Genomic DNA, 11,374 nt, shown 5'->3' on the forward strand with positions numbered 1-11,374 from the left:
CGCGACAGTCACCCCGCCGCGGAGTGCGGGCGGCGGCGCTGCTGCTCTCCAGGCCCTCGGGGCGCGGAGAGAGGTCCTGCGCCCGCGGATCCCTTTTTCGAGCTTCAGGGCTGCTCCCCTGGCTCCAGCGCCCGGGCCTCTCAGGGGTGGCTCCTGGCCCCGCCGCCATGGCCCCGCGGTCCCGATCGAGGGCGCTGTCCGGAAAATACCTGTGTCTCCCGCGCCCTCCTTCAAAGGCTGGCAGGAGGATGCCTTCTCGAGCCTAAACCACACCACTTAGAAGCACATTCATTCTTTTCCTGAACTAAGAAAAAGCACTTGATTCTTACAAGGACACACATTCCCAACACCGGCGCTGTCCAGGAACCCGCTGGGTCCCGGGCACCAACATATACACACCTTTGGACGAAGGCCTCTATCAAAGGAAAGGAGGGGGAACCAGCAGTTAGCGTAATGGCTATGTCGCTGGACTCCCACGTAGCTGACCGTGGTTCGCGTCCCGGACCCAGTGGCTTAAAACTCATGCCAGGCGCATGTGCGTGCGTGCCCAAGATCCCGAGAGGAGGATGGAGAAGGGATTGCGGCGTGACCCATCCCCCCTGGGGGGGTGATTTCTCACTTTCTGTCTCTGTCTCTCTCAAAAATCTCTCCAAAAAAAGAAAAAGAATCACAGAACCCAAGCAGGTTCTGTAGATAGAAAGTTACAGATTCAGAGATTTCTATTTTTTAAAAAATGATAGTAAAAATTTGCTCTCCTGAACCATATTTGCCTGAAGAGGGAAAACGGTCAGGCTCAGCCTCAGGACATTTCTTTCTGGTTTACTTCTGCAAAAAACAGACCTGCTGCCATCTGATGGGGGGGGTGTTATTGGTTTTCTAGAGGTTTTCCCCTTAGGGTACGTGTGCTCACCAGAGACAGTGAGAGAGAAAGTGAGAAATTACCCCCAGGGGGGATGGCCACATCACAGTCACAGTCGTTTCTCCTCCCAGATCTTGGGCATGCACGCACACAACCAGAGGGAGACTCGAGCCGCCATGTCCAGCTCAGCCTGCAGTTGGCCAGGTGGGACTCCAGCAATATGACTATGCCATGTGCTGATCCCCATCAGATGAGCTTTAATTATCTTCTTGTTAAGAATGAATTAGTTCTGGGACCAGCAGTTGATGTAATGGCTATGTCGCTGGACTCCCACGTAGCTGACCGCAGTTTGAGTCCTGGACCCGGTGGCTTAAAACTCACACCGAGCGCGTGTGCGTGCGTGCCCAAGATCCCGAGAGGAGAATGGAGGAGAAGGGATTGCAGCATGGCCATCCCCCCTGGGGGGTGATTTCTGGCTTTCTGTCTCTTTGTCTCTCGCTGTCTTTCTGGCGAGCACACGCGCCCTACTGCAAAAACCTCTCCAAAAAAAGAAAGCATCGGTTCTTAGAACTGGGACTGCCATTATCAATCACTGCACACTTGGCTGAAAACTCAGCCTGTAAAACTGCATGATACGTGCGATGTGAGCATGCAAAGGAATCACCGGCCTCACTCAAAAAAGCTCTCGGAGCATCAGGCCTCGCCACTGCCTTCAGGTTCACTGTGCGCTTCTGAACCTGCATCTGTAATGCCCACGATGATGCCCCTCATCTTTGTGAGGCAAGCTCAGCAGCTCTTCTCAAGGGCTGTCCTAGTAAGATGGGACTGAAATAACCCGTGCTCTGAGCAGCCTCGGATAAACACACATGCCGCTACACGACCGCCAGAAACCACCCAGGACCATACTGAGGGCAGCCTGCCCCCAGTCCCTGGCGGCTTTCAGGGGAGTATGGGCAGGAGGAGCCTCAGTACCTGCAGAGGAAGAGTTGCGGGACCGAGGGGAGATGGGGGCTCAGTCCGCTTTCACTCCTGCGGCTGCCTGAGCAGGCAATGTGGTGCAAGGTCCCCTCTCCTCCCCGTAGCACAGGTGTGGGACAGAAGCTGGGCCTTGTGTGCTGGAGCAGCTGTCACGGGACAGGCTGGAGTCAAGAGGGGCAGCAGCTGAATACTGAGAAACTGGTGACTTGGGCAAGGTGTGCAAATAGCTGGTGGGTGGGGCCTGGGAGGGAGCTCCTCACCCTGCAGAGGCGGGGCTGGCAGGCTGCAGGATGTGGGGGTACGGGCAGGCACCCTTGGGGAACAGCAGTCTTGCTGCAGAGCCCAGACAGCTGTGTCGGACAGAAGGGAGTGCCAGAGAGCAGCACACCCTCCCCAGCCTTCCAGACCAAGCTTCGGAGGCCAGGCCCACCCTGGAGGGTCAGCCCGCAAGGGACCAGCTGTCTGGCCAGCTCACTGTGGCAAGTGGGGTGCCCCAGTGGGAAAACACAGAGACCAAGCACCTGTCCCCACACGGCAGTCCACGCAGGCTGGCCGGGGTAACGCGATCGACAGAGCTGCTTCGACGTGGACCATGAGTGAGGAAGGAGACAACAGCCTGGTCACTGGCCACACTCGACAAGCTCCACACGCCTGTCACTTGGCAGACCACGGGTACATGTATGCAAACACGAAGGAGGACGAACACTGGCTTCGGAAGCTCACAAAATAAAAATCCTTTAATACATGAAACCAGCAGTGGCATGGTTTCTCGAGGACGTAAGAAGCAAACGCCAAGCCTCGTTTACAAAGCTAAACTAACAGCAGTCCTGGCTCTTTCTGGTGTGAGTCCTGCTTGCACTGAGTTCCCAGGAGGCGGCAAGGCCTGATCTCCACGTAGGGCCTGGGAGCTGGGGGCAGCAGCAGCCATTAGGGGGCACCCCTGGGCGGGAGGCCCAAGGGGCCCGGGAGCCAGGCTTGGGCCAGGGCTCCTGCTGCCTAGGCTGGAGGTGCACCAGCCTCCACCATCTGGGAAGGGAGAAGTCGCTGCGTCACCTGCTGGAAAAGAGACCACTGTGCTCAGGCTAGAGGAAGTCCTGGGGATGGGACCTTAGGTGCCCCGGGGAACCCAGCTGCACATCCTGGCAGAACAGTCCCTGCTGGGGATGGCACTGCAGGGGTTCCAGGCCCGAGCCTTCCACACCAGTGTGGTGAGACTGCTCTGAGTGGCAGGGGCATGGCACAGGCTCTGTGGGCTCCCTCCCTCTTCGCCCGGTCAGGTGGTATCAGCTGCACTCCTCAAACCCCTGCCTGACCCCTTGGGCAGGGTCTGCCAGTGAGTGCAGCCCATCCTCTGGACCTCAGTGGCCTCTGGGGACTTTGGGACACAGCTGAGCCCCGCTTCACAGTGACAAGCCAGCCCCAGGTTCTGACACGTGCCCATAACAGCACAGAGGGCAGATCCCTCTCCTGCCCACGAAGGCAGCCAGGGACCTCTTCACCCAAAGCAAAGCCACACAGGGTGGGAGCGGCCCGAAGCCTCTCACCTGGCTTGTTCGTGTGACACACCTCTTCCCAACTATAGCTGGCCGGGTCCACGGGCTGTGTCACCCACGGGTCTATCACCAGCTCCTCCAAGGTGGTGCGCTGCTCGGGGGCAGGCTGCAGCAGTCCCGACACTAGGCTTGTGAGCTCTGGGGCACAAGTAACAGTGGGGCCGTGCTGGGGCCCAGCGGAGGGCGTCATGGAGCCACTGCTCCCTGGGAGCCCCCACTGCCCGCAGACATCAGTCCCAAGGAGTCCAGAACCTCAGCAAAGCAGTAACGACCCTCTTTGCTGCTGAGCGAGTCACACTCCCAGTGGGTGTCCTGTCAAAGCCGTCGCCCCCAGGGTGAGGGCATGAGGGTGGGGAAGGTTAGAGGAGGCCAGACAGGCCTCACGGCAGGACCAGGTCCCTGGAGGGGAGGGTAGGCCAGATCTCCCTGCCCTGTGGGGCTCCTCATGTCGCAAGGTTCCCGGCATGCCCACTGGTGGGGACACGGCCAGGAGGGCTCCGCCTCACCACCCAACGCAGTGGTAGCGATGATTGAGAACGGAGTCACAGGACGTCACAGGGTCCTCAGGACACTGTGTCCCAGGGACGCCTGACTGCCCCCAGCCCTGCCAGCTCCTGGGCTCCCAGCCAGGGACCCTGAGGCAGCCTCATCCAGACCTCGAGCCTCTCCAGCCACCAGACCCACATCCACCATCCCTGGCTGGTCCTCACTGTGCGTGGGCTGCCTGCCACACCCGGTGGAAGGAAAAGTGTGACCAGAGCCTCCGGGCTCTGCATGGGCTGCTGGGGCTGGGGCCGGGCCTCTCCAGCACCCCGACCGTGCCATATGATGGGGTTCCTAAGCCAAGTGCACGGCCCGGCCACGCTCACAGACATCAAGGCCGTTTCTCACGAGAGCCACTGAGACTGCCAGGGACACTGTGGGAATGACACTGCCAGGGTGCAGAGCGTGCATTCAAGGACAGGGAAGGAACGGTGCATGTGTGTGTGTGTGCGCATGGACATGCGTGTCCTGCACACAGACGTGGAAGAGGACATGGGCAGGAGGAGCTGGGCCCAGGGCAGCGCCGCCCCACCACTCGTGCCATCACCTTGCGACACCAGGAACGGGGGGCGTATAACGGCCTCCATGGTCTCCTCCACCTCGCAGAAGGGGTTCTCCTCGAAGATCAGTGTGTACAGCGTGACGCCCAGCGACCACATCTCCAGCTCCGGGCCTCTGTAGCTGCGCGGGGAGGAGAGCCATTTCAGGGTGCATGGCTCCCAGCCAGCCCAGTGAGCAGCGGGCCTCCTCCCCAGGCCGCAAGGCAGTGCTTCCCAGAGACCCACACGCCGCCGGCCCCTCAGCACCATGTGCCATGTGCAGGGAGGTGAGGCCCAGGTGGCCTACACACGGTCCGAGGAAGCAGAGCAAGCTCATGGGGGTAGGAGGGCTTCCTGGAAGAGGTGAGGACAGAGGAGGACACAAGTCACTCAGCCTCACTCAGGGCACGGGAGTCACAGGCAGCTTCAGAGCAGGGGGTGCCCTTTGGAAAGACCAGGGAGGGGATGGCACTGAGGGTACTCCAGGGCGGGTCTGGGGCAGGTGCTTGAGGACAGTGTGGCCACAGAGAAGAGCGTGAGCAGGAGGGTGTGGCAGGGTGTGCCGACAAGCAAGCTGCGGGGGAATGTGGAGGCAGCTCTGCCCTTACTTCACGTCACCTTAAACATCCTCGTGCAGCCACTGCGGATGCCGTACCAGGTACCTAGCCCTCACCCACCCAGCAACCTGCAAGATCTGTCTTCGTTTTACACGGAGCAGCAAGGCCCCGAAAGGGGTGCTGCAGGGAGGGGCCCAGAGAACAGGACAGGAAGCAGCAGGCCAGGCGCTGCATGATCCACTCAGGTACAGCCCACAGAGGTCCAGTCCAGGAAGAAAAGCGGAGATGGGCTGCCAGAGGCTGGGGTGTGGCAAGTGTCTGGGGCACAGAGCACCCGTCTGGGACAACAACCAGCCCTGGACAATGTGACAGTGCGACAGCGCAGATGGCAGAGGCAAACTTCACACCAGAGATTTTACCGTGATGCACCTAAGAGCAAGTGCCTGGCCAGTCCGATGAAGGGCCCTACGTGCCCACCATGGAGCAGAGTGAAACGGGATGACTGGGAAGACCCAGCACCCTAGGATGGGCTCCGCATCAGGACCAAAGTCTCTGAGCCCCTGGGCCAGGAAAGTATGCAGGATGGACAGGCACCCGCAGACAAGGGTAGCACCCCAGCAGGACCAGGACTAGGAAGGGAGGAGGGCCGGAGGGTGAGCAGGCACAGCGAAGGCAGAGGCTGGGCAACCTGAGCCCCGCCCTGCACCCCAGGGAGCTTCACAGTATATGTCAGGGCCAGAGGGCGGGCAGTCTCCAACACTGAGGACTATGGGCCAGGCCAGGCCAGGGCAGTGAAGGGTCCTGAAAGCCACTTCAGTCCTTAGTCCTCCTTGCCCTGAGGCTCTGGGAGGGGTTACTTGCACTCCCACCACGCTCTACTGCTGACGGAGGTCTGGTCATGTCACATAACGGGTTCAGCCAGGCCCGGGAAAGCCGAATGCCCCCCTGCAGAGAGTGGCTATTCTAAGCAAACACGGTGACCTTCAGACATGCAGAAATGCAGTTCAGTGAGCTTTGTTTGCATGACAATGTAAGCATTAACATACGAACACGCTAGCTATGTGCTGTGGTTGATGCTGCACAGCAAGGTCAGGGTAAGAGAAGGCACACGTGTTCATCAGAACCCACCCCAGAGACTCAGAGCAGCCACACAGCGCCAGGTGCCCGCCCACCCTCGGCAGGTTTAACATCGGAAAAAGACTGGCTCTGCATCCCATCTCCTCGTCCCCCATTTTCTGCCCAATAATAATAAGCCTGAGACTGGTTCAGGGTCACAGCTATCTCCATCACTTTTCTGTCTTTGCGTGTCTGTGTTTATTTATGCTTATTTCTAATCTACAGTCCCCACTCAGAAAAACGCATTCTGCCGAGCAGGTCCTGATACCACGCGCCATGAAAGGGCTGGAGCAGGCGAGAGTGGCTCGAGGTCTTCACATCCTAACAGATGAAAATCGGGCACAGCCCTGGTTCCCTGCACCCTGGGGCTGAGGGCTTCTCTTGTGAGCCGGCGACCTGGCCTGGGGACAGCAGTGGCCACGTGTGAACACTCGACGTGGGCAGCACTGAGCAGGCCCATACGAGGGACCCCACACAACGGCCCACGGGAACAGTAACCACAGGACCCGCAGGACCACACAGACCATCGTGGCAGTGGCTGGGGAACCCCTGCTGCACTCTGGGCACCCGTCCCCGAGAGCAAACATCGTTACGGAGATCAGCCTAACTACACTCTCAAGTACGGTCAGGGTAGAAGGAAACACCTGACACCTGTTTTCAACTTAGTAAAGTCTGGTTCAGACCCGGTCTCCATGCCGACCAGCAGGCAAGAAGGTACTCTGTGCCCAGTACCCACACGGGCCGACGACCCAACTAGACTGCAAGGCCTCGTCCCGACGACCCCTGTGGCTCCCCAGGCTGCAGATACAGACCCAGCCACGCCCCCAGGCCCCACTCTTCCCAAGGCTAGAGCAGAGGCCTGGCCAGCCCTGGGCTTGCAGCACAGACGAGACGAGTCAGGGCTCTGGCCGTCAGCTAGGGCACCCCTGGCCAAGGGCCCCCTCAGTGAGCCCTTGGCACTGCCCCTGCTGAGGGTCTCCTGGATGCCGCCTGGCAACGGCAGGACGTAGGCAATCATCCCTAATCAGCTACTTTCCTGCTCACGACAGCGTGAGCACTCATAGGTGGGAGGGAAGAAGGGTGCCTCCCCAGGGCCTGCTTGCACTGCACCCCCTCCCTGCACTTCAGCTCATCAGCTGGGGCACTCGTGTGTGAGCGTGGCAGCTTTCAGGCCCGTGGGTGGGACTCCAACCATGGCCACTGCATGGCTCCCCACACTGAGGTCTGGCATGGACCGCCGTGCTGCCACCGCGGGCCTGGCAGGCCATGAACCCGAGCCAGCGAAGGCCTCCTCACTAGTCTGAGCTGTCTTCCGGGACACGTCTCCCTCTCACACAGCTTTCTGTACCACGTCAAACTCCGACATACGTGGAGCTGATAGAAAGAACACCTGTGCCACTGCCCACATCACACGCCACCGCCCGCACCATCGTCCATGCCCTGCACCATCACTCATGTCACCTCCTACGTTCACATCCCACGTCACAGCCCACGCCATCGTCCATGCCCTGCACCATCACTCATGTCACCTCCTACGTTCACATCCCACGTCACAGCCCACGCCATCGTCCATGCCCTGCACCATCACTCGTGTCACCGCCTGCGTCACTGCCCACACCATCGTCCATGCCCTGCACCATCATTCGTGTTACCTCCCACGTTCACAGCCCACGCCATCGTCCATGCCCTGCACCATCACTCGTGTCACCGCCCGCGTTCACAGCCCGCGCCATCATCCATGCCCTGCACCATCACCTGCACCATCACCCACGTCACCGCCCGGGCCATCGTCCGTGTCCTGCGACAAGCGTCCCAGCTTTTCTGCCCCTTCGTTTCCAAGGTGATGCCCTCCTCGGCCTGCCCCCTTGGTACAGAGGTGAAACCAGGGCCATTTCCACTGAAAACCATCTCACGCCACAGAGCATGGTCAGCCCAAAGCCCAAGGGAGGAGGCAGAGCTGGGCCAGCAGCCACGAGGTGGTACGCACGGGTTCCCCATGAGGACTTCGGGCGCGCAGTACTCGATTGTGCCGCAGAAGGTGTAGAATAATTTGCCCTTTTCCAAGTAAGCAGCTGAGCCGAAGTCGATGAGCTTGATGGTGAAGTCCTCGGCGATGACGATGTTCTCATCCTTGATGTCCCGATGGATGATGCCCTGGGAGCGCAGGTACCCCACCGCCGCCACCAGCTGCAGTCGAGAGCCAGAGAGCTTTGTGAGCAAGCAGTTCAAGTGAGAGTGGAGGCAACAGGACGTCGGTGAGGAAAAGGACGCCAGCGCGGTGCGGAGAGCAGCTAGCCTCCACGGACAAGCCACTGGCTCCAGCCAGGCCAGGCAGATGGAGACGAAGCAGCTGCAGGTATGCTCCCGGTGCCAGGTGGTGCAGCCGGCATGGTGCGGACGCACATGGGCCCACAGGCTCTCTGGGGCCATTGGTGCCACTTGCCCCACACACTCGCCACAACCATCCCAGGGAAAGATGCAGACCTAGAGACGCACAGTGGAGGTGTGGGGAGAGCCCGCTGCTCAGAGGGAGGTGCCCAGGAGAGAGCTACACGGCAGCCCTCGGCCCCAAGAGGAAGGACCACCGCCAGAGTGCAGGCGCCCAGAAGCCGGCCGAGAGCAGAGCCTCTCGCCGCAGCACCGGCAGCTCCCCGAGGAGGGTGTGGTGCCTCAGCCCTTCCTCCCCTGTAAACTCAGGGGTGCGCCCAAATCGAGCTTCGTCTCCACAGGCTGTGGGCACGTATCCACTCTGAGGGCAGCTACGACCATGGCCTGCTGCCTGCATGACACGTATGATGTCCACGGCCACGCGGTGCCCCACAGCTCTGTCCACACCACGTCTTGGATGCACAGCTGCAGCACAGCTCAGCACAGCCAAGCCAGCCGACGGGGTGCCATCACGGCTGGGCTAGGGTCTCATCATTAGGGACACCCACATTCACTCCTCAGCCCCAGGCCCCGCAGTGACACAGCACTCCACGACGTGAAGCCCTCGGCAAGGTTCCAGGCTCACCTCCAAGGCCTCCATTTGCATGTCGGACACATGCATACTGGGCACATGCATGGTGGGCACACACATGATGGGTACACACATGATAGGCACACATGATGAGCATACTCATGCCAGGCACACTCATGATGGGCACACACATGCCGGGCACACTCGTGGACACACACATGATGGGCACACACATGGTAGGCACACACATGCTGGGCACATTCATGCCGGGCACACACATGATAAGCACACACATGCCAGGCATACTCATGATGGGCACCCGCATGATGGGGACATGCATGCCAAGCAGACACTTGCCGGGCACACAAATGATGGGCACATGCATGCCGGGCACACTCATGATGGGCACACACATCCAGGCACACACATGATGGGCACACACACCTGTGGTCTTGGCTGCCTGGGAAAGGAGCATGGCGTGAAGCCCGGAGGGATGCCTATTTATCTCTCTGTCTCTTTCTCTATCACTCTCTTTCATGGGACAAATAAATTTCAAAAATAAATATATTTGAATCAGGAGCAGTAGTTAAGGCAGGTTAACTAAGCCCAACTAATTAACTTACATCCCATTTAATAAATACTTATCAACACATATGTGCAAACATACACAGCTGCATACTGATGCATATACACATCTACATACATGCATGTGCACACATACACATGCCTGCCTAGCACACATGCTGTACACTCGTGCATACACATATAAACGCACAGATCCATGCCTGCATGCGTAATACATACATGGACACATACGCAGCAGTCAAGGTCCAGTCGGAGACAGAAAACACATGTGACTTTGAACATGGGAAGTCTCACTGAGACCATTAACACCAAGCGATGCCCTGCCGAGGGTGGAAGAGAACCTGGCTGGCAGAAGCTGCTGCTTCCTGCGGGCCCTGCTGGCTGCTCCCAGGACGGCAGGGCGTGCGGGCTCCAGCCCCGCCTGGCCGAGCAGGCTCCATGGGCGTGGAGCTCACGGGGAGCAGGCAGGTAAGGCACCGCCTCTCTGTGCACATTGAGGTGTGACAGGGGAGCATCCCACTCCCCCCACAGCACAGGTGCTGACACAGGGCTTGCAGGAGCCCTGAACAAAGGTCACAGCAGGGACACCGGGGCCTCCCTCCAGCCCGAGGCAGCAGTTGTGGGGCTACGTGTCTGTGAGCACAGCCCCTCCTTCTGCGGGACCGCGTGTCTGTGAGCACAGCCCCTCCTTCTGCGGGGCCGCGTATCTGTGAGCACAGCCCCTCCTTCTGCGGGGCCGCGTGTCTGTGAGCACAGCCCCTCCTTCTGTGGGGCTGCGTGTCTGTGAGCACAGCCTCTCTGTCCTTCGTACCCTCACTCTGTGCCTGACCTTCCAATCCCCTTCTTGAAAGTGCACTCACTCCAGGAAACCCCAGGACAAGTGCTAGACTCAGCCACGGAGCGAGCGAGGTGGCACTGCACGCTCCACGCCCGCCCAGCGCACTCACTTGTCTGAAGATGAAGCTTGCCAGGGGCTCATCCAGGCTGGGGTGCTGGTCGATGAAGGCGAAGAGGTCCAGGCCCGAGCCGTGCTTCTCCATCACCAGCTGGAAAAAGCCCGAGTTCTCGAACACAGCCAGGACCTGGGCAGAGACAGGGCCGGCAGTGCGGCCAGCACCTTCAGACAACAGACCCGAGCAACCGTGTGACCAGGGTCAGGGCTGTCAGCCGGGACACAGTCACCTGCCTTGATGATGTTCGCGTGCTCCACGCGGGACAGAATCGCGATCTCCAGAGTGACTCTGCCCAGTTTCGGGTCATCGACCCAACAATCCTCCAAAACCTTCTCCTTCTTAATGAACTTCACCACCACCTGCAAGGAGAAGGTGAGCATCAACATCTGGCCTGTCCTCTCATGTCCCACTCACTCAGTGCCCATGACCTGAGCGTGGTGACAGGTGGGGCCTCTGCACTTACGCGGCAGGTACCAAGGACGAAGAACCCTGGGGGGTGTCAGAGGCTGGCCAGGAATGCTGGGCAACTGCTGCAAAGTGGGCAGAAAAGAGGGCGCCCTGGAGGGCTTAGAGCAGGTGCTCCCAAGAATACCCCAGTTCTCAGCCAAGGACTGGCTGTCATGGCCAAGAATATAAAAAAGAAGTCTGAGAGCTACAGAAAAATAGAGAGGCCCACCTCCACATGGATCCTGAACTCCAGCTGAGAACTAGCGCTCTCAGAGACTTAAATGA

The 11,374-nt window shown here is 59.6% G+C and overlaps 1 protein-coding gene across 7 annotated transcripts in view; it reads right to left on the minus strand.

Moving 5' to 3' along the window:
* The window catches only part of PASK (PAS domain containing serine/threonine kinase), a 49,774-nt gene that overhangs the window by 1,100 nt on the left and 37,300 nt on the right, over nt 1-11,374 (minus strand). For 4 of the 7 annotated variants that reach the window (XM_027767007.1, XM_006165167.3, XM_014582803.2 and 1 more), the window contains 6 exons: nt 10,876-11,001; nt 10,637-10,771; nt 8,133-8,332; nt 4,481-4,614; nt 3,382-3,528; nt 2,406-2,893 (listed from right to left, as the gene is read on the minus strand). In XM_027767007.1, coding sequence (XP_027622808.1) covers nt 2,640-2,893; nt 3,382-3,528; nt 4,481-4,614; nt 8,133-8,332; nt 10,637-10,771; nt 10,876-11,001 — 996 coding nt within the window. In that variant the 3' untranslated portion in view covers nt 2,406-2,639. Of the gene's footprint in view, nt 1-2,402; nt 2,894-3,381; nt 3,529-4,480; nt 4,615-8,132; nt 8,333-10,636; nt 10,772-10,875; nt 11,002-11,374 lie in introns of those variants that run through there. The other 3 variants (XM_027767006.1, XM_027767005.1, XM_027767008.1) reach the window with 3 other exon arrangements.

Source organism: Tupaia chinensis, unplaced genomic scaffold (genome assembly GCF_000334495.1).
Source record: "Tupaia chinensis unplaced genomic scaffold, TupChi_1.0 Scaffold143823_1, whole genome shotgun sequence".
Lineage (NCBI taxonomy): Eukaryota > Metazoa > Chordata > Mammalia > Scandentia > Tupaiidae > Tupaia > Tupaia belangeri.